Genomic DNA, 27,918 nt, shown 5'->3' on the forward strand with positions numbered 1-27,918 from the left:
TGTAAAACATAGCAAGATCAGTATCTCTTCACTGGAGGTTATGTAATATTTTGTAATAAAAAAAAAACAAAGAACCTCACTTACTCGAGTGAGGATTTACCACTCCGCATCTCCAATGGCTTTTGCGAACACATAGTCTTTACCCCCAAAGCACATTACTCCATCTTTCAAATAGAACTTCCATTTGTTCTTACTTCGATGAATCTGATAAAAAAGAAATGAGAATCAGTGCCCCCAAAAGTGTGTTACTAGAACATCTTCAGAAACTGACTGGTTTCTAAGAATTAAACAAAGCTGGTAGGGGGGTAGGGCTGAAGGATTGAGGTTAACCTTTGTTAGCACTGAATACATAAAAAACTGCTTCTCTGAGCAGAGCTCAGATATGGAGTACTGTGAAAGTCTGACATGCCGGAGAAAAGATTAAGAGACACATTTTCAGATATCGACACCTAGATTGCATGAGTACCCAGTCATGAAAATGAGCACCATGTATAGTTGTTCATTAGCCCGTGCGTTTATAAACCGACCTCCCAAGATGGATAGGTAAAAATAGTAAAAACTGTATGACCTTTTCATAAGCCGACCCTATATTTCAGGGGTTGGCAAACTTTGGCTCCCGGCCCGTCAGGGTAAGCCGCTGGCAGGTCGGGACATTTTGTTTACCTGGAGCATTCACAGGCACGAGTCCCTCAACTCCCAGTGGCCACTGAGGGGCTCCATGCCTGCAGACGCTCCAGGTAAACAAAACGACAATGTATTAGATATTCAATTCAATGATTTCATAGAGTTTAAAATCATCAAATTTTGGTGTACACCTGTTTAGGGATAGCTCAGTGGTTTGCGTATTGGCCTGCTAAACCCAGGGTTGTGAGTTCAATCCTTGAGGGGGCCATTTAGGGTTCTGGGGCAAAAACTGGGGATTGGTCCTGCTTTGAGCAGGGGGTTGGACTAGATGACCTCCTGAGGTCCCTTCCAATGCTGATATTCTATGATTCTATAATAAGCTGACCCCCGTTCTTTGATGCGTCACTTTTTTACCAAAAATATTCGGCTTATGCACGAGTATGTACGGTACTTGTGGGTGCAGCTAGCCATGTCTGTGTATTCCATTTTTGTATTTTGCATGCAGTACTGGACATTGTAGGATAGTATGACAAGACCAAAATAATACTGCAACCAAAAATATGGCTAAAAAGCACAATGTTCCACACAAAGCAGGTACGAATGTACTCATAATTTTACACCTACACATATTTGGTTTCACACTGTAGACCTATAAAAAAAGTTCTGTGCAATACAAAATCTTTGTAGTTCATCTTGAAAGGCCCGGAATTAAATGGTTTTATAGATTTCTCAGATTTGCAGCTTGATTTGGTTTTCAAGCCCAGGAAACAAAGAGAATGCCTCCTGATTTTCTGGTAATGATATTTGTGATAAAAGTTTTTTTTTTTCTTCAAAGAGCTGGAACATGTTAGAATGACAGTCATCCCACTTCTATCCTCCCACTATGTTTAATAGCCCGAAAGATAATTAGTAACAGAATTACAAGATAATTATATTCTGCTTTTTGGCCAAAGAGACCATGGTTTCAATCACTCCTCCCTCCATTAGAAAAGTTTTCAGTAAAGCTGGTCTGTTTGGGAAAAGTAACCAATATACCAGCTAGCCAACATATTATTTCATAGCATTAAACAAACAAAAAAACAAAAAAAACAATAAAGACTCAGACTTTCATGCCAATCCATAGCTCTCAAATTCTAATCACATCTAATCAAAGGGTTATGAAATCCCTTCGCGGCAACTCTGGTGTCAAGCTCCATATCAATATAAATATATTTCAGACCAAAATTTTCCATTCATCCATACAAAATCTTAATTTTAGAGAGGAATGTTTCAAAAGTCCAGCACTTACAGTATTATTAAGTATCTTAGGGAGAAATATCATAGCATTACAATACAAATAATGTAGTTCAGATTCAGATGAGCTTTCTATATGCAAACTCTGACCACCTAAATCTTCCAGAGGTGACTAGTGATTTTGGTGCCCAACTTGTCACACCTTAAATGGCCTGATTTTCCAAGATCAAGTGCTCATCGCTTTCTAAATCTGAGATTCCTTTAAGACATTTCAAGTTGGGCACCTAAAATCAGTAATCACTTTGGAAAATGTAGGCTCTATTTCCAAAAGCCACATATTTGACAAAAATAAAATTTGTTGAGGCTGAAACTTTCCATGATTTCAAGATAAGATGTAATTCTAACAAAGTCTGGTTTTCCAGTTTGAGTTTCAGGTACACAAAACCAAAAAAAACCTGAGTTCCAAAGGTTTTGTTTGACCTCTAATAGCTCAGAAAGAACTTTATTTTGAACACTAACACAGGACAGGCCATTTGTCTTCATTAAGAACTAACTGCTTTGCTTATTTTAAAAGATGGATTTGTGGTAAACGTTTTTAAAATCCTTTTAGGAATATTTTACTACCAGATAAGGAAGCATACACTTCCCTTCTTCTTATTGCTCACTCAAAGGCCCCAATCCATACTTAGCTTTTCTCATGAGTAGTTTTATTGAAGTCACTGGGATTATTAATCTCACTAAATTTAAGGATGTGCATGTGTTTGCAGGATTGGGACCCATTACACTCTGATGCGCTGCGGAACAGTAATCCCAAACCACAAAAAACAACGCAAGACCATCACCACACCACAAAGCAGAACATACAGGTAAGTTGTCAGTGAAAACTTGTAATAACCAAGGACAAGTTAGGTCAGCAACAATCTGAACAAAAACCGTAACAGTCCAAACAGCAGGTATGTAGCAGCCTGCCCTGAGTAGCTGCACACCCCCAAGGCTACACGTTCGCACACACGCATCCTTAAATAGGAACAGCAGCACTGAGTTCAGGGAGCAAGAAACAAAACAGGAACAGAAAGCAGGAAGGCAACACACACACACGACTTTATTTTGCACTTTATGATGTTAGATTTGAAATCCTTCTCCTTTGACAGCCCTTGTAAGAAGTTTCTCCTTTTACAGGAAAACTGTAGATGAATTTCTACACAATAGTGCAAATAAGTTTACATTCTTTTGTTTTTTGTGTGCATTTCAACGAACAGATGATAAAATTATTTAAAATATTGATGAAAGAACTGATATTCTCCACATACCCATCCCCAAAAATAATTCTTACTAAAATTACCGTTTACACTTTCTGGAATATTTAAGGACAAAACAGGGCTATATACTGTACCTTGTCATACTGACAAACTATAACGTTATCTGTATCAAACAAGTCTGGTGTGTCCTGCTCACTGACATCATCACCGGAATTTAAAGGGTCCTGGAGAGTAAAGGTCACCACATTTAAACACCATTACTTATTGTCTTTTTTTTAATTCTAATATATTTGACGTAACACAAGACATTATGCACAAGACATTTCTTCACACTGATATTCCCAAAAAATGACTAAGATTTATAATTACAAGTAACACTCAAAGCTGACAAAGTTAACTCCACTTTCTCTCCCAGAAATTGGAATGCTAAACCAACTTCTATTTGTCGGGAGGCAGGACTCTCTGAAAGGTGATTCAAGGAGAAAAGTCATATAATACATATAGTTGTTCTGTGACTAAGCATTCCTCAGCTGTCCTCTGTCTCCTGGGAAACAGACAACCTGCAGCATGCACTGCCTGATTCCCCCTTCCAATCTTGTTTAGTGTTTCAGAAGCAATGGAAACTCGGACTCATAGATTATAAGGCCAGAAGGGACTATTGTGATTATCCAGTGCAGTGGTTCTCAAACTTTTGTTCTGGTGACCCCTTTCACACAGCAAGCCTCTGAGTGCAACCCCCCTTATACATATATTAAAAGTGTTTTTAATTTACCACCATTATAAATGCTGGAGGCAAAGCATGGTTTGGAGTGGAGACTGACAGATTGTGACACCCCATGTAATAACCTCATAACCCCCTCAGGGGTCCCGACCCCCAGTTTGAGAACCCCTGATCTAACGTGGCATCCTGTGTAACGCAGGCCATAGAACTTGGCTGAATTAATTCCTGTTTGAATTTGAGCATTTCTTTTTTAAACATCCAGTCTTGATCTAAAGATTTTGAGTGATGGAGAATCCACTACAGCCCTTGTTAAATTAAATGATTAATTACCCTCACTGTTAATTCCAGTCTGAATTTGTCTAGATTTCATCTCCAGCCGTTGGATCTTGTTATAGCCTCGTATACTAGATCGAAAGGCTATTATCAAATTTTGTTTCCCACATAAGTACTTACAGACTGTGATCAAGTCATCCCTTAACCTTTTCTTGGTTAAGCTAAACAGATTGAGCTCCAGGAGTCTATTACTATAAAGATATGTTTTCCAATTCTTTAATAATTCTCGAGGCTCTTAGCTGAACCCGCTCCAATTTATCAATATACTACTTTAATTGTTGGTATCAGAATACCATAGCAGTCGTATTAGTGCCAAAAAGAGTTGATATAAACTCTATATTCCCCAATTTATACATCCAAGGATCACATTAGCCCTTTTGGCCCCAGTGTTGCACTGGGAACTTATGTTCAGATGATTATTTACCATGACCCCAAAATATTTTCCCAGAGTCACTGCTTCCCAGGATAGAGGCCCAGGATGAAATCCTGACCCTACTTAAACCAATGGCAAAAGACCCTTTGATTTCAGTGAAGCCGAAATTTCACTTGTCGACTCAAATTTTGGTAATTAAAAACATGTTAATTCATCCAATAAGCAACAGATATCAGAGCAACTCCTCCTATTTTTATGATCTGCCCAAGAAGCTCTCAAACCACCCCATATCTATTACATTCTGCTCTGAAAACACAGGTTAACCATGTATTCTGCCTCAATCTACCAGTGGATATTCTGGATCTAAACAACCAAACATGCAGATAGGCACATTACTCTGGCTTGCTTTAGAATGTTTAAACTAATTACCTCCTCAATTATGTCTATTTCGGGCTCTTCAGTATCACTGCTGCTGTTGGATTCAGCATTTGAAATACTGTCAACTTCTTCATCTTCCTCCTCCTCCTCCTCCAACACTTTCAGATCCTCTGCATCAATAATACCAATAAATTCATTCTCTTCCACATCTCTTGTACTTTCTATTTCCTCCTTAGGAAAAACATCATCAATTCCATCTAGCTGAATGATCCCTTCAATGTCTCTGCAGATATCCTTTTCTGTCCGTATGTCAGATTCCATCAGTACAGTAGGTTCCATCTGACAGGAATAAGAAGGTTCAATGAGAGCTTACAAGAGGCCCGATTTTTTACAACACCCATTCTTCTCTAGGAGATCTGTTGGGTACTAAAAGACTGAAAAACTTGTCACCTTATTTAGATGTTTAAATGGGAGTAGAGCTCTTTTTAAAAAAAAAATCTAGCCCCAATTATGAGTGCTGAGCACTTTTGAAAATTTGGTCATATATACATTTTCCTGAAATGAACCCCATTTCAAATACTTGTTCAATAATATGAAATCCATTTTTCTAGGAATGATTTTTAAATACTGTTTCTAACACGCAAAGCAAATTTCCCTTTTAAAAAAAAAATAGATATTAGAACTGTTCAAAAATCAGAATTTCTGTTCTAAGGGAAATTCTGACATTTGGAAAAAAATAATTCTGATTCAGAATAAATAAAAGTAACAATGCCAAAAATTTCTTGCAAAATATAATTTCCAAAAATAATCTGGTCAGGTCAATTGAAATGTTTCATTTAGTTAAAATCTCATTGTTTTAATTTGATTTTTTCATATTTTATATAATTTTTAAATTAGGGTTTACTATATTTTAATATCTGATAAAATTTAAAAAGTTGTTAATTAAAGTCATTTTGAAATAAAAACATCAAAATGCTTTGTTTCAATTTTTTTCTAAATAAAGTTTTGTTAAAAACAAAACACTCCGTGGAACATTTCAATTTCAACTAATTGAAAATTTTCTGACGGACAACTTTTCCATTAGAAAATACCATCTGGCGACAACAGATGTATACGTATAGGCAATTCCTTGGTACCAAAGCATCCAGTGCATCAAAAACATTGATGACGTTCAGGAACAAATACCTTAGGGCTTGTCTTCACGTACAGAGCTACAGCGGCGCAGCTGCATTGCGGAAGTGCGTTAGTAAAGATGCTACTATGCCAACAGGAGAGCTTCTTCCATCAGCGTAGTTAATCCACCTCCCTGAGAGGCCGTAGCTTATTCCATTGATAGAGCGCTCTCTACACAGAGGGTCAGTATAACTGGGTCACTCAGGGGTGTGGAGAGATACCAATATAGGTCTATAGTGTAGATGTGGCCTTAAGTTTGGTCTACACCAGTGGCTCTCAAGCTTCCAGACTACTGTACCCCTTTCAAGAGTCTGATTTGTCTTGTGTACTCGCAAGTTTCAGCTCACTTAAAAACTACTTGCTTACAAAATCAGACATAAAAATACAAAAAATTGTCACAGCACACTATTACTGAAAAATTGCTTACTTGCTCATTTTTACCATATAATTATAAAATAAATCAATTGGAATATAAATATTGTACTTCCATTTCAGTGTATAGTATATAGAGCAGTATAAACAAGTCATCGTCTGTATGAAATTTTAGTTTGTACTGATTTCGCTAGTGCTTTTTATATAGCCTGTTGTAAAACTAGGCAAATATCTAGTATCCCCTGGAAGACTTCTGCGTACCCCCAGGGGTATGTGTACCTCTGGTTGAAAACCACTGGTCTATAATAGCAACTTACATCAGTAGAACCACATTGCTCAGAGAGGTGAAAAATCCATACCCCTGAGTGACGCAGTTATTACTGACCTACCCCTCAGTGTAGACAGAGCTACTGCCTTTCAGGGAGGTGGATTAACTACGCTGATAGGAGAAGGTCTCGTTCCAGGTAGCCCTGCCTGCCGTGGAGGGGGGGCAGCTCCCAGAATCGTGACCATGGGGGTGGTGCTGCGCTGCACAGAGCCACCTGCACCAAACAGGAGCTGCCCCAGGTAAGTGCTCTGCACCTCCTGCCTGCCCCAGCCCTGAGCACCCTCCCACATCCTAACTCCCCCCCAGACCCTAACCCTAACCCCACCCTGAGCACCCGCTCTATCAAAGTGTTAAACCAAGATTTTCAAAAATAATAAAGCATACTCAATCACATTGCTCTCACTCAAAATATTATTAATAATTTTTTTATAATGAGAGCAAAAAGGGTTTTTGTACTGTTAATAAAATAATTTTTTAAAAAAATATTGTTTATTTCATCTTTATCGCATCATTTTTTAATTTCTATTTTTTGTGTATGTTTTATCATTTACATAATATTAGTACAGTAGTACATGTATATAATTTATATAAATATACATATGTTGGGGGTGCATGCTCAAAAAATTTTTACTAATGGGGTGCGCGATCAAAAAAGTTTACAGACCACTGCTATAGAAAAAGTAGTTTTTAATTACATGGTCACATATGCTCATAATGCATATGCACAAAGGCTGAGAATATACAACCTTCATTCTGGCTTTGGAGTCTTGACTTTGCACCCTTAATAATGTTCTTATAACAGTTTTTGTTTTTCTGTGTAATAATTATATGGGTTGTTTATTGAAGGGTTCTGCTGACCTGAGCCATGAAACCCAAGCTTGGAGTTTTGTCCATTCAGGTTGTGAACTCTTACAATAATGAAGCCTTCAGTGATACCAGAACTGGATTCCAAGGCCAAGATTTTGAGAAACAACTAGTAATTTTCACAGCCTAACATGAAACACCTTAATAGGAGCCTGATCTTCAGAGGACAGGTACTCTGCATTTTCTGAAAAATCAGGACCCTTAAATAGTGACAAGTTGGTCACTCAAAAATTGAGACATTACTCATTTTTGAAAATGCAGTTGCATAGGGCTTATAATCATTAGTACTAAATGACTCTAAGAGCTTAATAAGGGGGGCTCCAAGCCTTCAATCATCTAGAATCATTTAGGATGTCCCACAGAATTCAACACCGTAATAAAGATTAAAAACCCACACACTTCTAAGATACCACATTGAAATATTATTGCATTATTCTGTACTCCTGGGATCCTTCTTTTTGACCATTCTTCTAAACCTTCCAGACCACATCAGTTTGTTTCAAAACCAGGTTCCATCTAGAGCTGGCTGAATAATGCAGAATGTGCTCCATTAGTCCTCATTCATATTTTTAAATGAATTTACCTTGACCACATTTGTGCACTCTGAATATTTTAGTGGTTGGGGTTTTCCTGGCAACAGTTGTTGCCAAATGCAAATTTCAAATTTGCACACAGGAGCATTCTAACCAGGAAAGCCTCTGCTTTCATCTGATCAAGGAATAAAACCAACACTACATGGCTTACATGATCAAATCACAACTAAGCAGCTTGAATTTAAAATATTTGTAATAAATCTATGGAGTACACAATTTAGACAGTTCAAACAAAGAAATTCAAGAAAACCACAATCTGCTTGTGGACATTCCATAAATTATAAAAGAGGCTCACTCATGAAATCAATTATCTAATACAAATTATTTGCACAGGATTAGTTGAATAATGATTGTTTTTAACTGAGGGAAATACACTTTTAAATTTTCACTCACATCACAATATAATTTGTGGATTTTGAATGTGAGTACATAGGCTGACAGGAACTCCTCCTCATATGCTAAGCAAATTGTATTCAAAAGGCAATTTGCCCACCATGGCTTGGATCTGACCTATGATTTCAAGGTCACAATGATATGGCAGTTTTTAAAAAGGTCACTGGTATGAACATTCCCATTTAACCTAAATATTTCAGCAATGTTTTTGCATGAAAATCAAAAAGTAAAAATGAATAGGTCATTCGTGTTGTCCAAATGGAGTGAAGTGTAATGTATGCGATTTGCTTATAAGTTACATTCTTGAAGTTTTCCATTTTTAAAATGTAGAGTGCTGTTAGTAACAAACAGATTTGTTTTAATAGTGTCCCTTTAATATATTGATTCTTCAGATAAGTATCTACTTTCATCAACTATTTTCACCAAGTTAAAGTCCATTACAAATTTTTAAACAATGATGGTCCTACCTCTTCAGTGACAGAAATGCTGTCCTGCTGTTTTAGAAGGGTATTAGCATCCAAGCCATTGTCCAGAATAATCATCTCAATGATATCATCAGACACCTGTTGCTGTACTGAATCTTGAAGCTCTGTGGATAATTGGTCTTGCACACATTGAGTTAGGCTGAATGAACTGTTTGGTTCAGTGGTAGAATCCATTTCAGAGGATTTTGAAGTAAACACAGCTGTTTGAAGGTTGGTGTATTGGAATTTTTCTGTTGAGTTTGCCTGAGGATTTAAAATTGTATTACTTGTAACTTGCTGTTGACTCCTAGTAGGTTGCTGTAATAGAGTAGCATTTGCAGAGTTTTCCAAGTGTTTCGTTTCCACTCCCCTTTGTTGCAGTACAGTGGGCTGCTGGAGTGGGGCTTCCTGGGTTTGTAGTCTTTCAGCAGTTGCCTGAACAGAAGACGCATTCACCTGTGCAACAGTGGCAATACTGGCCTGCAGTACTGAAGGCTGCCCAAGCTGCTGAAATATTTGCTGAATAGGATGCTGCAGAATACTGGTACCTCCTGGGGCCTGTGTAACCATAACAGGCATATTTACCTTATAGAGGTGCCCTATAGAGAGAATTATTAACAGTGGATTATTAAAGCTACCTGTTGGGAGTTAAGCTGATGCTGACCTACTGTTATCAGTGTTAGAATTCAGATGCCAGAACTGCCTATTCCCAACTTAATTCAGTTATACTGTCTACATTGCCTTTAAAACAGTATGAAATCATCATACAAAAACAACCATCAAAAGGCTCCTATTTTACAGCAGCACAAGGGCAGGGGGCAATGTTTCCTCTAATTTTTTCCATCCATGTGTGGAATAAATTTTGTTATGTGCACCAAGGTATGTGTGGATGTGCACCACCAGTAGAAACAAAAAACCTAGATGTAATATATATTTTAAAAAAGTTACCATGGGGGTAATTATGCCAGACTGGACAATTTAGGAATTTTAGAACTCACTTCTCAAATAATTAAATTTAAGTGTAAGAGAAATGAAAATTATGAAATTGCATAGACCAGTCAAAACATTAAAATAACACACTTTGAAAGAATAAAATTATAGAGAATATATGTGCATTGCAGGAAGTACCAACAATAATACAAGTATGAGTTGGGAGGTGAGTGTGTGAGAGAGAGAGAGAGAGAGAGAGAGAGAGAGAGAGAGCGTGCTTCTGTGTGAGTGACAAAGACACAAACACAGGGACAGTATGTGTGTAAGAGAGACACACACACAGACAGTGTGTGTGTGCTGGCTGCTGGGGAAAGTCATGCGCTGTCTCTTTAAGACGCTCACTGAAAGCTCTCCTGCTCTGTTCTGAGCTCTGTTGTCTCCCCTCCCCTGCTCTGCAGAAATGGAGTGGAGCGGAAGGGGGGCGGAGGAGGGGGAAGGAGAGAGACAGACTATGAGCTGGCTAAATCTCAAAAAGTGCACTGTCTCTTTAAGAAGCTAACAAATTTATTTGAGCACAAGCTTTCGTGAGCTACAGCTCACTTCATCGGATACATTCAGTGGAAAATACAGCTTATGCTCAGATAAATTTGTTAATCTCTAAGGTGCCACAAGTACTCCTTTTCTTTTTGCGAATACAGACTAACATGGCTGCTCCTTTGAAACCTGTCTTTAAGAAGGGCACTCAGTCTCCTAGCAGCTCCAAGTCCTCCTGAGCCAAGCTGTCCCCTCTGCTCTGCTCTGTAGAGATGGGGTACAGGGGTGGGGGACACCCTGACATCAGCACCCTCCTCCCACCCGCACACCCTGCCCCGCTCTGCACAGCCAGCAGGAGGGTACCGAGAGCAGCTGCAGGATGGGGCAACATGTGGGGAGGGGCACCTGAACACAGCTGCTGGCTGTGCGCGCCCTGCTAATTGGCTGGGCAGCATCTGAATATCTCCTGCGAGGCCGCCCAAGCGCACAGTTTACAGGGAACACAGCTGGGGGCTTCAAGCTAATCAAACACACGCTATCTAGAGAGTAAGGCTTGGTCTACACTAGGAATTTACATCAGTATAGCCATCTCTCAGGGATGTGAAAAATCTGCACCCTAAATGATATAGCTACACCAGCCTAACACCTGATGTAGACAGTACTAGGTAGACAGAAGAATTCTTCCATCAACCTAGCTACCACCTCTCAGGGAGGTGGATTACTATGCTGAGGGGAGAAGCCCTCCCATCAGCATAAGTAGTGTCTACATTAAAGTGCAAAAGCAGTGCAGCTGCACCACTAGCATTTTATATTTAGACATAGCCTGAGGCAGGAGACAGAACCACCACCACTTCCAGCTGTGTTTGGAAAGAGTGCTCTGCTAAGAATCTCAGCACCTGGGCTTAGAGGCTGAACTACCAATATATTTTTCCTTACTGGTGGGCTATTTAGTAAGTTTTCCAAAGGGCTGAAGTGGTAAAATGTATGGGTATCATCAAAGTCAGTAGATAGGACTCAATACACATAGGTAGATCTGATGGAGGAAGAGAAAAGTGGTTACACCAATTGGTGTAGATGGACTTATATTTGGGGAGACAGCTCCAGTCAGGCCAATGGGGCTGCAAGGCGGGGGGAGGAGGGGGGAGCAAATTCCACACCTGCCCAAGAGTTGCAGTTTGGGGGGACAATGCCCCTCCTCCCCCCCCCCAAACTACACCCATGTTTACACCACTGAGGGTTGCCTTCCCCTCAAAGTGCTCTGGTGAGTGCAAGGAGAGGGTTAATTTCTCCACACAGCCTTCTAGGCTATACTATGTAACCCTGTCAGAAAGAAAAGGGTGGGGACTGGGGATGGAGGGAATTGATCAAAACAAAGCAGTTAAGGAAAATCCACCCTGACAAGGCAGAATCTGTCTTGACCTATTGGAGACTGGATAGACTACTTGGCTTTCCACATCTCCCTCAATCAGGAGGAGGACATGCCCACATCTGGGCTGACACAGGAGAATCTACAGCAGGAGCAGTATAACAAAGAGAATGGCATCACCTGGGAATGATGTTAAATAACATTGCAGGGGTGCACTATTACATGCTGCAGATTTAACAGAGACCCTGTAACTGGTCAATAGCAGTCACTTTATAAGCAGCTACAGGTTCATAAAGAGTAAAAGACCAGAGGATAATTTGTTTCATCCACCTATGCTTTACTCTAGCATCCAGTTTACACCCCATGCACTTCTGATAGTCTTTTGAGATCTGTACACAGTTATAGTCCATAAAGTCAGTTTGCTAGCTTGCTATATTGCATAATGTGTTTCCTTCGTTGGTTTGATTGATTATATTATTTGCTTGGGTTTTGTTTATGCTGAATTCCAGTATATGTTATTCATAATAGTTGGCTGTAATGCAAGGAACCTACAGGCCTGTATCCTGTGTGATTAGCAAGAGCAAGTCAGTATGAGTGTTTGTAACCTTTGGCATAGATAAATGGCCTACTGGTTACCCCTTTTGACTTTGGGGAACTGAATGGGGAACCAAAGAAAGAACTGAATATCTTTACCATAGATCTAGAACAGACTGGTAACCGCAAGGTACACCGCAGAACAAGGAAGTAATAAGTTAGGCCAAGGGTAATGGTTTCGGGAATGAGATAATCAATATTAATATGTATGAATATATGTCATAATATGTTACTCTATGTTAGGGGGCTTATTCCTTCACCCACTTACTTCCCTGGTCCTTTTCGCATGAACAGAGAGCAACAATACCCGAAGTCCAAAGGTGCAAACAATTTGATGTTTACTGGGGTGAACTTCCAGCAAGCATGATTCCAGTTTCCTTCCTTAGTGTCCCCCTTCCCAGCTCTGACACCACAGAACCTTACCTGTGGCCCTGTTCCCATTCCTGCCCTTAGCTAAACATTATTCCAATTTCCTCACCCCCATTCCCATTTCCCCCACCCCCCCACACACCCAGCCACTTCCTGACTGACTGTAGACTATAGAGTAAAACTTGAGTTCTGCTTAGCTATACCTTAACTATGATACCTTATCTATGATTCTATGATACCTTAACCAATCATTTTACTGAAATTTAACTAACCAATCCTAACATATTGTAACATGATTATTTAACCAATTATATCCCACCACCTTGATTAGTTTACACCCAGCAAAATTAATTATACAGCAGACAGAAACAATCACAGAACCAGACAGAGATTATACAGACAAACAATGGGGAAATGGGGACTACAGTGATAGAACAATACAGAAGTGAGGATTTCACATCCCAGCTATTGATAAGTGAGTTCTTGCCAGACAGGATGCTATCAAACTAGGTTTCCTTTTACATTTTCTAGGCACTTCCCTTTCTCTGGAGGTGATAGGCATTATCAGGACAGGACTGTATTCCTAACAGCACCTTATTTCAATGTGACTAGTTTGGAATGTGAGGATGTGACCGGTCGCTTCCCAGCTTATGGCTGCCTCTGTTGCTTAGCCAGAGATCTCAGCCTAAGAACAGGGCGTCAGACTGTCACAGTGAAAAAAGGCCTTATACAGTCAGACAGTGATTTTGATTCTCTCTTTTATACCTCTAGAACTAGCCAAGTGATAAGAATACACCTAAATTCTTAGACTATAGGCCTTTACAGACAGGCCTGAACATCTATATCCTAATACTCTACAGAGTAAGTGTACCCAAAGATTTATCTCGGTGAGGAAATAAGATTTGGGCATGGTTGGGCCTTGATTAAGGGAGTGCCAGGACCCTATAAGAGGGCAAACAACCAAGCAGGAGGGTTGCTCTTTCCTATCTTCTATAAAGCTATCAGCTCAGCTTTGCAATATAGCTTAGCTACTCAACACTCGAACCTAATCCCTACCAACTTGGGAAGCCTGGACCATCAAATTCATCGGGCATGCCAGAGACGAGGCTGGTCTTCTGTCTCCACCACCAGGTCTTCAGGGAAGGATGTGAGTATGCTAGTTTAAGTAGTCTTTTAAAATAGAGATGTTACCACCAGGGGTCATAGAATTGTATTACTTCTTTGTGACTCTGTGTTTTATATGGTTTATTATTCTTTCCTTCATTTTAATAAAGTTCTTAATAATTTGGTATTGTCCTCAGTGTAAGTGTCTTTGCCATACAACCCGAGGGTCCTCTCATAACGTCAAACTCCATGTTCTCACCCTGTAGCCTGAATTGGGAAAAGAACCTAAATATCTTCTGGTCAGATCATTGGCGAGCCATAATAAACGCCCATAAATTCAGGTCAATGCAGTCTACGTACTATAACTGGTGTTTGAGATCAGCTTTTCTTAATCTTACCAGATGCAGTCTGTAGCGTTACTCCAGCGGGTACATGGATAGGATAAGCAATTCCCGAAGGGAGAGTCAAAGTTGCACCGGTTCGTGAAGCATCCTAGACACACAGCAGATTTACTAGGGAAATTAAGTTGCATTCCGTGCCCTATCCTTTGAGGCCCTAGCAGTCACACTTGCAAAATGAAGCTCAAGAAATCTAAGTTACATGATCATCCCTACTGAAAAATGGTTTTGCCCCTTAGGCTACAGCAAGGTGAGCAGTGTTTTGTAAGGAAGTGCTTAATGAAGTGTCCTATTTACATGCTCCCTGCCCAATATGCCCCTTCCCTTTCCAGCTCCTATTTCTTCTCTAGGGAAAACTCCTTGCAGCCCCTCACTCTGCACCTCAAGCACCAGTATGCTACGTTCCCCCCATAATATCCAGCCTCCTACATTTCAATATTAGCAGTACGAGGCAGCCCTACCACCACCCAAATAAATCAACTTGTCCCCCCACCACAATGCACATCCACAAAGCCCTCTACTAGAGCAGTTGAGCCTGTTTCCAGAGCTCCCTACTTCCCTGCTTCACAGGGTGTCACTCCACTGGAAGCATCCCTTCCACTAACTTTCAACAGTTGCTCTAATAGCAGAACAGCCAGGAACACCCATCTCCCCTTTACTCCTCTGGCAATGGTGGTTGCCCTGAAGCGGTCTCTGCAGACAGGTAGATTGGAAAGATTTTAATCACAACCATAAGGACTAAATTTTATGGGTTTTTTTTTAATTTTTAAATGAACACTTAGATTCTGTGGATGTTGAATGCACACACCCAGCAAAGACTCCTCCCTCTTGTCTACTGTACATCATGTAAGGCACAAAATAAATGATCAGAAGTACTATTAGGCACTGAAAATTACCCACGTGCTATCTAGAGCAGGGGTGGGCAAATTTTTTTGGCCCGTGGGCCACAGCTGGGTGGGGAAATTGCATGCAGAGCCTTGAATGTAGGGCTGGGGCAGAGGGTGCGGAGAGTGGGGCTAGTGCAGGAAAGGTCTCAGGGCAAGGGATTGGGGCGCAGGAGGGGGTGTGGGGTATACGAGGGGGCTCAGGGCTGGGGGTTGGGGTGCAGGAGGGAATGCGGGAGAGGGCTCAGAGCAAGGGGTTGAGGTGCGGGCTCCGGCCCGGCGCTGCTTACCTTCAGCAGCTCTGGGGTAGAGGCGGCCAATGGGAGCTGCAGGGGGCGGTGCCTGCAGGTGAGGGCAGCGCACAGAGACCTCTGCCCCCCCGGGGCAGCAGGGACCTGGTGCCGGCCGCCTCGGGAGCGGCGCGGGGCTAGGGCAGGCAGGGAGCCCGCCTTAACCCCATGGCACCACGGGGGGTGCCAATCCCGTGGGCCGGATCCAAAGCCCTGATGGGCTGGATCCTGCCCACCCCGATCTAGAGCACGTAGATACTGAAATATTTCACTTCCGCCTCCCACTAAGTCCTTTAACACATGCAAAGAGCCTTAACTTTTTCATTTAGAGTGTTAAATATTGTCAAGTTAGACATAAAATAGCATTAAAATTACATACCAGGTCTGCTGTTGTGAATTGTTGAATACCTCTGCCAGTAGGGATGACTAAAGAAGCTACACAGAAACAATAAGATACACTGAAATATGCACACCAAAGAATAAGCATTCAATTTCATACACATTGTAGCTACTTGCCCCATAACCTCAGCCCTGCAGAACACAATGCCATCCACAGCCTCAGAAACAACTCTGACATCATAATCAAAAAGGCTGACAAAGGAGGTGCTGTCGTCATCATGAATAGGTCGGACTATGAACAAGAGGCTGCTAGGCAGCTCTCCAACACCACTTTCTACAAGCCATTACCCTCTGATCCCACTGAGGGTTACCAAAAGAAACTATACCATTTGCTCAAGAAACTCCTTGAAAAAGAACAAGAACAAATCTGCACAGACACATCCCTGGAACCAGTGGTGAGCTGGAGTTGGTTCGCAAGAACCCATTGTTAAATTTAGAAGCCCTTTTAGAACTGGTTGTTCCACGAGGGACAACCGGTTCTAAAAGGGCTTCTAAATTTAACCGGCCAAAAGTGGCGCCTTAGGCGCCAACTCCAAAGGTGCTCCAGCCCTGGAGCACCCAAGGGGAAAATTTGGTGGGTGTAGAGCACCCACCGGCAGCTCCCCATCCCACCCCCGTCCCCAGCTCACCTCACCTCTGCTCCGCCTCCTCCCCTGAACGCGCCGCCCCACTCTGCTTCTCCGCCCCCCAAGGCTTCCCACGAATCAGCTGTTCACGCGGGAAGCCGGGGCAGGCTGAGAAGCAAGCAGCAGCTTCCCGCTCAGGCCCAGGGAGGCGGAGGTGAGCTTGAGGGGGGGTGGGGGGGAAGAGGGCTGCCCTGCCGCAGCTGGTAACCCGGGGGGGGGGGGGCGCACAGGGGAACCGCTCCCCGCCCCAGCTCACCTCCGCCTCCCTCGGCCTGAGTGGGAAGCCGTGGCCTGCTTCTCAGTCCTCCCCGGCTTCCCGTCGAACAGCTGATTCGTGGGAAGCCGGGGAGGGGGGGTCGGGGGGGGTCACGGAGAAGCAGAGCGGGGCGCTGCGTTCAGGGGAGGAGGCGGAGCGGAGGTGAGCTGGGGCTGGGCGGGGAGCTGCCAATGGGTGCTCTGCACCCACCAAATTTTCCCTGTGGGTGCTCCAGGTACTCCCCACCTCACCCCCCCAGCTGGTGCCTCTGGCTCTTAGGGGTGGGGTGGGCAACCACTACAGTGGCCCATGAGACCCTCCCGCACGGTACTGGGGGCAGTCAGGGGACAGAGGTGGAGGGGCAGGGGTCCTGGGGGAGGCGTCAAGGAACGCGGGGGGGTTGGATGGGGCAGGAGTCCCAGGGGGCGGGGGTGGGCAATGACCCCCTCGTGGGGTGAGGAGGGAACCCGTTGTTAAGGTTTTGGCTGGTCATAACTGCCCGGAACCCCGCCCTGGGGTATTCTATCTGCTACCCAAGATCCATAAACCTGGAAATCCTGGACACCCCATCATCTCAGGCATTGGCACCCTGACAGCAGGATTGTCTGGCTATGTAGACTCCCTCCTCAGGCCCTACGCTACCAGCACTCCCAGCTATCTTCGAGACACCACTGACTTCCTGAGGAAACTACAATCCATCGGTGATCTTCCTGAAAACACCATCCTGGCCGCTATGGACGTAGAAGCCCTCTACACCAACATTCCACACAAAGATGGACTACAAGCCATCAGGAACAGTATCCCCGATAATGTCACAGCAAACCTGGTGGCTGAACTTTGTCCTCACCCATAACTATTTCACATTTGGGGACAATGTATACCTTCAAATCAGTGGCACTGCTATGGGTACCCGCATGGCCCCACAGCATGCCAACATTTTTATGGCTGACTTAGAACAATGCTTCCTCAGCTCTTGTTCCCTAATGCCCCTACTCTACTTGCGCTACATTGAAGAAATCTTCATCATCCGGATCCATGGAAAAGAAGCCCTTGAGGAATTCCACCATGATTTCAACAATTTCCATCCCACCATCAACCTCAGCCTGGACCAGTCCACACAAGAGATCCACTTCCTGGACACTACGGTGCTAATAAGCGATGGTCACATAAACACCACCCTATACCGGAAACCTACTGACCGCTATTCCTACCTACATGCCTCCAGCTTTCATCCTGACCACACCACATGATCCATTGTCTACAGCCAAGCTCTACAATACAACTGCATTTGCTCCAACCCCTCAGACAGAGACAAACACCTACAAGAGCTCTATCAAGCATTCTTACAACTACAATACCCACCTGTGGAAGTGAAGAAACAGATTGATAGAGCCAGGAGAGTACCCAGAAGTCACCTATTACAGGACAGGCCCAACAAAGAAAATAACGGAATGCCACTAGCCATCACCTTCAGCCCCCAACTAAAACCTCTCCAGCACATCATCAAGGATCTACAACCTATCCTGAAGGATGACCCATCACTCTCACAGAATCTTGGGAGACAGGCCAGTCCTTGCTTACAGACAGCCCCCCAACCTGAAGCAAATACTCACCAGCAACCACACACCACACAACAGAACCACTAACCCAGGAACCTATCCTTGCAACAAAGCCCATTGCCAACTGTGTCCACATATATATTAAGGGGACCATCATAGGGCCTAATCACATCAGCCACACTATCAGAGGCTTGTTCACCTGCACATCTACCAATGTGATATATGCCATCATGTGCCAGCAATGCCCCTCTGCCACGTACATTGGTCAAACTGGACAATCTCCACGTAAAAGAATAAATGGACACAAATGAGACGTCAAGAATTATAACATTCAAAAAACCAGTCGGAGAACACTTCAATCTCTTTGGTCACTCGATTACAGACCTAAAAGTTGCAATTCTTCAACCAAAAAACTTCAAAAACAGACTCCAACGAGAGACTGCTGAATTGGAATTCATTTGCAAAATGGATACAATTAACTTAGGCTTGAATAAAGACTGGGAGTGGATGGGTCATTACACAAAGTAAAACTATTTCCCCATGTTTATTTCCCCCCCACACCCCCCACTGTTCCTCCAACTTTCTTGTAAACTGCTGGAAATGGCCCACCTTGATTATCACTACAAAAGGTTATTTTCCCCCTGCTCTCCTGCTGGTAATAGCTCACCTTAAGTTATCACTCTTGTTACAGTGTGTATGGTAACACCCATTGTTTCATGTTCTCTGTGTATATAAATCTCCCCACTGTACTTTCTACTGAATGCATCCGATGAAGTGGGCTGTAGCTCACGAAAGCTTATGCTCAAATAAATTTGTTAGTCTCTACGGTGCCACAAGTACTCCTTTTCTTTTTGCGAATACAGACTAACACGGCTGCTACTCTGAAAATTGTAGCTTCTGTCAACATAAACTACATTGAAGACAAGACAGATTACTTTATATCTGGTATTAGAGTGATAAATATGTTTTAAGTGAACAATCCTGAACACTGCTGAATACATTTGCCATTATTTAATATTTCAGCAAGTCTTTGTTATACTTTGGAAATTTATAAATCTAGAATATTTATAAGTACTGTTATTCACAAGACCTCGCTGAGTTAAGCAGACTGAAGAGTTAAATTTAAAGATATGTTTTTTGAGTTGCACTGTAGAAATTAAGTTTGGCATTTCTATTTATTACACCACCATTTTAACCTGACTGAATAAACATATCGAATGTACTGCATTGTCAACACTAGAAAAATTAGTAAGCAATTTTCTGCACTGGTGCAGCTCCAGTGGTGCTAGCAGCAGAAGCAGGATGGGATTTTTAAGAGCACTCAGCATTGGTTTATCTGCTCCCATTATAGTCAATGGTAAAACACTGATTACAAAAGGAACAGAATTAGACCACTGCTGACCACTTTTGAAAATCCTACTCAAAGCATAAACAGAGTCCATACATTTTTACAGTTGTGTTACCTTTAATGTAGCCTGTTCTACCCTAGGTATTTCCCACCTCTACAGGAAAAGTTAGAAGACAATGCTTCCAATAGTGAGTGAATCTAGAAGTCGATCCCCTTGGGCCAGGTTAAATAAATAATGCCTCTATACTTTGCATATATAAATTGATACATTTATAAAAAGGATTGTAAAATGAAGTTGCCTGCAACTCATTGGGGACAGGACTCAATGTCCAGGAGTACTATATCCCTATATATTTATTATTACATCTAAAAACATTAATAAAACATTAAGGTTACATGATCAAACACTCAAAAAATTAGAAAAGGAGTACTTGTGGCACCTTAGAGACTAACCAATTTATTTGAGCATGAGCTTTCGTGAGCTACAGCTCACTTCATCGGATTGCCAGCAGGAGAGTGAGTGAGTGAGTGAGTGAGTGTGTTCCCCCGGGGGGGGAGGGGGTGAGAAAGCCTAGATCTGTGCTGGAAATGACCCACCTTGATTACTATGCACATTGTAGGGAGAGTGGTCACTTTGGATGAGCTATTACCAGCAGGAGAGTGAGTTTGTGTGTGTATGGGGGTGGGGGGGTGAGAAAACCTGGATTTATGCTGGAAATGGCCCACCTTGATTATCATACACATTGTGAAGAGAGTGGTCACTTTGGATGGGCTATTACCAGCAGGAGAGTGAGTTTGTGTGTGGTGGGGGTGGAGGGTGAGAAAACCTGGATTTGTGCTGGAAATGGCCCAACCTGATGATCACTTTAGATAAGCTATTACCAGCAGGACAGTGGGGTTGGAGGGGGTATTGTTTCATGGTCTCTGTGTGTATATAATGTCTACTGCAGTTTCCACGGTATGCATCCGATGAAGTGAGCTGTAGCTCACGAAAGCTCATGCTCAAATAAATTGGTTAGTCTCTAAGGTGCCACAAGTACTCCTTTTCTTTTTGCAAAGACAGACTAACACGGCTGTTACTCTGAAACCTGTCAAAAAATTAGGAAATACCAGAATCAAAGTTGCCCATTCAACCTTTAAATTGGTCACTTGTGCGTATACATGATGATACAATCTTGACTTACACATTCACATACTATTTTTTCCACTGGATCCCTGTCTCTACTGTCAATACTCTCTCACAATAGGGGACCCCTCAGTTGCTGATCTAGGCAGCTTTAAGTACTCTTGGAACCACCAGAATGGTGCAAAAGGACTTAAAGGACTAAGATCTGGTCCTAAAACAAAATGCTAGAGCTGTTGATTAATTGCAGTTAACTCACGCGATTAACTCAAAAAAATTAACCGCAATTAAAAAAATTAATCATGATTAATTGCAGTTTTAATCGCACTGTTAAACAATAGAATACCAATTGAAATGTATTAAATATTTTGGATTTTTTTCTACATTTTCATATATATTATATTCTGTGTTGTAACAAATCAAAGTGTATATTATTTTTATTACAAATATTTGCACTGTAAAAATGATAAACAAAAGAAATAGTATATTCACTTCATACAAGTACTGTAATGCAATCTCTTTATCGTGAAAGTGCAACTTACAAATGTAGATTCTTGTTACATAAGTGCACTCAAAAAAAAAAAGTAAAACTTCAGAGCCTACAAGTCCACTCAGTCCTACTTCTTGTTCAGCCAATTACTAAGACAAACAAGTATGTTTACATTTACTGGAGATAATGCTGCCCACTTCTTATCTACATCACCAGAGAGTGAGAACAGGCATTTGCATGGCACTTTTGTAGCCAGCATTGCAAGGTATTTACGTGCCAGATACACTAAACATTCATATTCTCCTTCATGCTTCGGCCACCATTCCAGAGGACATGCTTTCATGCTGACGATGCTCGTTAAAAAAATAATGTGTTAATTAAATTTGTGACTGAACTCCTTGGGGCAGAATTGTATGTCCCCTGCTCTGCTATATGCATTCTGCCATATAGTTCATGTTATAGCAGTCTCAGATGATGACCCAGCACACGTTCATTTTAAGAACACTTTCACTGCAGATTTCACAAAACGCAAGAAGGTACCAATGTGAGATTTCTAAAGATAGCTATAGCACTCGACCCAAGATTTAAGAATCTGAAGTGCCTTCCAAAATCTGATATGGTCTAGATGTAGAGCATGCTTTCAGAAGTCTTACACTCCAGTGCGGAAACTACAGAACCCGAAACACCAAAAAAGAAAATCAACCTTGTGCTGGTGACATCTGACTCAGATAATGAAAATTAAAGTGTCAGTCCGCACTGCTTTGGATTCTTATCGAGCAGAACCCGTCATCCGCAAAGACACATGTCCCCTGGAATGGTGGTTGAAGCACGAAAGGACATATGACTCTTTAGTGCATCTGGCACGTAAATATCTTGCGATTCCGGTTATAACAGTGCCATGAGAATGCCTGTTCTGGCTATCAGGTGACATTATAAACAAGAACCAGGTAGTATTATTTCCTGCAAATGTAACCAAACTTGTTTGTCTGAGCGATTAGCTTAAGAAGAAGTAGGACTGAGTGGACTTGTAGGCTCTAAAATTTTACATTTGTTATTTTTGAATGCAGTTTTTTTGTGCATAATTCTATATTTGTAAGTTCAACTTTCATGATAAAGCAATTGCACTACAGTACTTGTATTATGTGAATTGAAAAATACCATTTCTGTTTGTTGGGTTTTTTTACAGTGCAAATATTTGTAATCAAAAATAAATATAAAGTGATACTGTACACTATGTACTGTACACTATGTACTCTGTGTATACTGCACACTATGTACTCTGTGTTGTAATTGAAATAAATATATTTGAAAATGTAGAAAACATCCAAAAATATTTAAATAAAATGGTTTCAGAGTAGCAGCCATGTTAGTCTGTATTCGCAAAAAGAAAAGGAGTACTTGTGGCACCTTAGAGACTAACAAAGTGGTATTCTATTATTGTTTAATCACGCAATTAATTTTTTTAATCGCTTGACAGCCCTACAAAGTACCTCTTTTTAGTTTGAATTATTCAACGCTGGAAGAATCTATTAAAAAACAAAAACTGAATTAGAATTATTCCACGTTTTTTTTTTTAAACCTACAAATTTTAGTGTTATACTTCTGGCCTAGAGAACAGAGGGCTACAATTCTGATCTCATGTGCATCAGTGCAAATCTGAAGTAGCTCTACTGAACTCAAGTATCTGGATTTACATTAGTGTGCCAGAACAGGATTTGTCCCTTAGTGGGCCAAATTCTGCTTCTCTGTCACTCTAGATCTACACCAAAGTAAAAGAGAGCAGAATTTGGCCTATCACGCACAATTCAAATGAAAAGGTTATTGAAACATTGAACTACTGTTAAATTGCAACTGTTGGCCTCTCACAAATAATATCCAACCTGTTGATGTCTGCAGTGTGCGATGTAAGTTGTGTGGCAACTGCAAGGTGAACTGGGGTGAACAGTGGCTATGTTTGAAGAAGCCTTCTGTCGCTTTAGACTGAGTCACCTTAGCTTCCCAAACCTGCGAAAAAGATGTTAATAAGAAACAATTATTAAGTTGCCAAAATCAGTTTTCATCCATGAATATATTTAAACTTTTCAGGCACTTTAACTATTCAGGATAATCCTGAAAACTGAATGGTTGAATCTAAGAAATCATTTAACAGCAGAATGTTAAGAATAATTACCAGGTTTGGACTCCATGGAGTCCAATTCATGTTTCAGAAGATATGTGTATCTCCCATTGATTTTGATGGAAGGTAGCCTGTATCCTATGGGACCTTACAAAAATAAAGACAGACAGAAGAAGATATCCCAAGAAAAAGATTGTTTCTTTTATTTATCATTATCCAACAAACCTGCTTCAAGTCTTTCAAGACCTGTTCCTCCACACCTTCTTCTGCAAAGAGTTCCCAGACACCTTCAATCACATCTTCAATAATAGATCTGTAGAGTTTAGGCTGAATAAAACACAATTCAGAGAACTGAAAACATAGGCTGACATTTGCTATAGCTCCAAATGAAGTACAGACTCTCTAACTAGAGGCAGGATTTGTAAGATGGCTCTGTGAGCCATATTATAAAATGAACAGATCCAGGGGACAGTATCATTTGTGGCTGAAGATTTTGGCCAATGTAACTGCTGGGATAACTACATAGGCCAAATCACTTATGGCGCTGTAGAATTAAAAACTAACAGTAAAATACCAAAGGAAAAATTAGGATTTTGGCCTGAATTTTAGATGTATTTTAGTTTATAGTTATTTTTAGATCAACACTCAGTAAGAGTCCTAAAATCATTAGGAGAACAATTCCAACATATTCTCAAACTAGCATGCTCTGTTTCAGGCTAGCATTTGCTGTGTAAGACCATTAAAGAAGCACTGGCTGAAGTGACACAAAGCAGCTCTAGGAAGAAACTAACAATATAAGGAAGAAAATAAAAACCACACTTTCTAGTTTGGCTAGTTTCTAGTACATAAGCAGCTTCAGTTGTGAGCTGAATACAGAGAGTGGAGACTGTTGCTTCATGGTTGATTGTAATAGCTATTTTGCTGCTAACTGTATTGTTATAACATGAGTTATCTATACATAGTTCCAGATTACAAGAAAACTGTAATGAGACATTTTCAAAAGTTGCAATAAAAATAGGAAGAAAAACCCAGTGTAATCTGAAGGTAATTACACTGAAGTCAATGGATTTGATCAGTTTAAGTCATCAGAATCAGACCTGGAGAAGATTTTTTGCCCCTCTGCTCAGGCCAATAGTTTCTCTTTTAGGTCACGATCCTACAGCCAGATCCCTAAGTGTAGACGGAGAACAGGGCTTTGTGCAGGGTGAAGGGTTCACCTATATGGATCTGATTGCAAGGTCATGGCCCTCAATTGCTAAAAGCTGTTTTAGTCAGAAAACTGATTACTACAAAGTGTGCCATGTGTGGACATTAGGCTAGAACCTGAACCTTTAACCAACCTTTGAAGTGTTAGGATTCTAAATCTTCAAAGTTTATTTTTAACATTAAGATTTAAAAAAAAAAAACAAAAAAAACCCTACTATCTGTAAAATTAGGATGCTTGAAATAAGATGATTTTCAAGTGAAACATATTTGAGGGCATGAAGCTGTTATGAAGTAACTAATACTTCTAGCAGAAAAGCAATCAGCCCAAGTGTACAATTGTCTCACAACAACAACAACATACATAGCCATGTGGGAGGGGGCGAGGGGCAGCAGAGGCAGGTGACACTAAAGATCTTGGAAAAATTCCAAGGCACATTTCAACAGATGAGCTGTAGAAAAAAATAAAATAAAATCAGTTCTTGCAAAATTATAGTCAAGAACCTCAAATGGCCTTCCCCTGCCAATTCAGTAGACATCTTGAGATTAAATTACTGTAAAACAAACATTTTGCTTTCAAATGGTCAGTTTTCTTTGAGAATTAGGTCAAGTTATATTTTATTTTGCAAAGTCTTACAAAAAGTTAAAAGCCTTATTCTGATATATGTTACAAACAGGATTCTAAGTGGTAACCTCACAGTTTCAAAACTAAATACTGTACTTACAACATGATCACAATTATCATAGAGCGTGTATATTAGCATGCTCCATTCTTATCTCACACATACAACTGTCACACCATGAGGTCAGATAGATCAATAACTGTCATGTCTTGAAATGAGTTTTTAGCTTTCCTGTAAAAAACATGCAGTGTTGGGGAAGTGATGAAGTGGGGGTGCACGTAACAAAATAAAAAGGAGCATGGAAATGATCAAGGCCTCAATCCTAAAAACTTTAAGTCTCCATGACTTCAATAGGAGCACTCACATCTTAAAGTTAAAGTGAGGCAAAAATTATTTCTGATAGCACCCACTATGTGCTAGATGCTTTCCAAACACTCAGGAAGGATGTTCCTGTGGGGAGCTCAGAAAGGAAGCTCAAAACCGTAAGTTTGAGTGAAGGATTCAGATTTCTCCCTAGCACCAGCTAACTAATTTCAGGAAAATAATAGATATTTATCCAAACTAGGTCATGTTTACTTGAAAACTATATAATATCTCTCAACAGCACACCGTTAATGCTTTTACTAAGTCACACACAAAACAGTTTTTAGAAAGAAAGCTTCAGGGCTTTCAAACTAAACTCTAGTCTCCAGATTATATTTTAAAAGTCCGTTTCTAATTTCGGTAACAAGAACAACAAATTGAGGCAGTCACTAAATTAAAACCCAGTTCTGACAGACTTTTGCTTGATTGCACAAACCCCTTCGGTGTTTTGTTAATAACTGAAGGTCTTTAATGCTATCACCCGGGAGGAGAAGTAGTATCTGGCGCCCAGTTCTTGGTAATTCAGGTCGCAAAGGCGTGCTCTACGCACAGCGCTCCATGGTTGCTGTCTCCGCCGAGCTGCTGTAGGGCAGGAGCTTGCAGCGTCTCAGCATGGCCTCGGCGGCACAGACCAAACACTGAACGTTTCCCACTTTCGTCTGTGCACCAAGTGGACCCCGCTCGCATCTAGGTGGTGGGGCCTGAACCCCTCTGGGCAGGGCCCTGGGCGCCCGGCCTGTCACAGGGCAGAGGGAAAAGGCACCCGGGACGTTCCTGTGAAGCCCTAATATTACACTACGGGCCGACCTGGGCAAGTGACTCCTTTTTCTCCTCCGGCCCCGTTTCCCTCCTGCCCCTCGGCGGGAGACCACCCTGGTCCCGGCCCTTACCACGGGGTTTGCATGAGCCATAGCTGCGCCGCCAAGCGACGCGCCCCCTCCCCGCCAGAAAAGCGCTGGGACCACACGGCTCAGCGTGTAACGTCCTGTGCAGCTGCTTGCTGCCGCCCCCTGCTGGGTTCCCATGGCAACTGACCCGGAGGTGGCTCGGCCTGGCTATGCTGCAGCCCCGCTCAGCCAGGCCCCGGGGCACCGCTGTGAAGACGCTCTGCTGTCCACCAGCGGCCATGGCCCTAGAGCAGAGTGCTGGCTACTCACCCTCTAAGGGTCACCCTGTGTGGCGACTGGCAACAGGACCCTGAACCAGCAGGCTAGGCACCCATGGACCAGCACCCATAGGCAGGGGCGAAGAAGCCTCTGCTCAGAGCTTGCCAAAGGTAAATTGCTACAAGATCAACTGCTACGTCTTGTAGTCACCATTGTGCTGTGATGCACTGCAAAACGACCCTGCTGTCACACCAGCACACCCCTGCGTGATGGCATTGCACTGAGACATTGTCACACCCAGATACACTGCAATAACACCCTGCTGTCACACCACAGAATCATAGAAGATTAGGGTTGGAAGAGACCTCAGGAGGTCATTTAGTCCAACCCCCTGCTCAAAGCAGGACCAACATCAATTAAATCATGCTAGCCATGGCTTTGTCAAGCCAGGCCTTGAAAACGTCTAAGGATGGAGATTCCACCACCTCCCTAGCTAACCAATTCCAGTACTTCACAACCACTGTTCCCTCTAAGCTGTTCACATGATCCTAAACCTCGCACGCACAGCAAAACACTGCGTGCACAAAAATTTGCACAGAAGTACAATTTGCACAGAAATTTTTTTGCACACACAGCCTTTCAAAAATTAGAGGGAACATTGTTCACAACCCTCCTAGTGAAATAGTGTTTCCTAATATCCAACCTAGACAGTCCCCACTGCAACTTGCGACCATTGCTCCTTGTTCTGTCATCTGCCACCACTGAGAACAGCTGAGCTCCATCCTCTTTGGAACCCCCCTTCAGATAGTTGAAGGCTGCTATTAAATCCCCCCTCACTCTCCTCTTCTGCAGACTAAACAAGCCCAGTTCCCTCAGCCTCTCCTTGTAAGTCATGTGCCCCAGCCCTTTGATCATTTTCGTTTCCCTCCGCTGGACTCTCTCTAATTTGTCCACATCCTTTCTGTAGTGGGGGGCCCAAAACTGGATGCAATACTCCAGATGTGGCCTCACCAATGCCAAATATAGAGGGGAATAATCACTTCCTTCCATCTGCTGGCAATGCTCCTAGTAATGCAGCCCAATATGCCGTTAGCCTTCTTGGCAACAAGGGCACACTGCGGACTCGTAT

General features: G+C 41.9%; 1 protein-coding gene across 1 annotated transcript; it reads right to left on the reverse strand.

The window, feature by feature from the left end:
* GTF2A1L (general transcription factor IIA subunit 1 like) lies at positions 1 to 26,594 on the reverse strand. Its single transcript, XM_077813901.1, has 9 exons — positions 26,574 to 26,594; positions 23,720 to 23,821; positions 23,259 to 23,382; positions 15,957 to 16,012; positions 14,404 to 14,497; positions 9,112 to 9,707; positions 4,973 to 5,260; positions 3,251 to 3,340; positions 1 to 204 (listed from the first exon to the last, which is right to left on the reverse strand). Exons 1-9 carry the CDS (start codon positions 26,592 to 26,594, stop codon positions 97 to 99), a joined length of 1,479 nt encoding a protein of 492 aa, XP_077670027.1. The 3' UTR covers positions 1 to 96.
* Between the last annotated feature and the right edge of the window lie 1,324 nt (positions 26,595 to 27,918).

The sequence above is a fragment of the Eretmochelys imbricata genome, chromosome 3 (assembly GCF_965152235.1).
Source record: "Eretmochelys imbricata isolate rEreImb1 chromosome 3, rEreImb1.hap1, whole genome shotgun sequence".
Taxonomy (NCBI): Eukaryota; Metazoa; Chordata; order Testudines; family Cheloniidae; genus Eretmochelys; species Eretmochelys imbricata.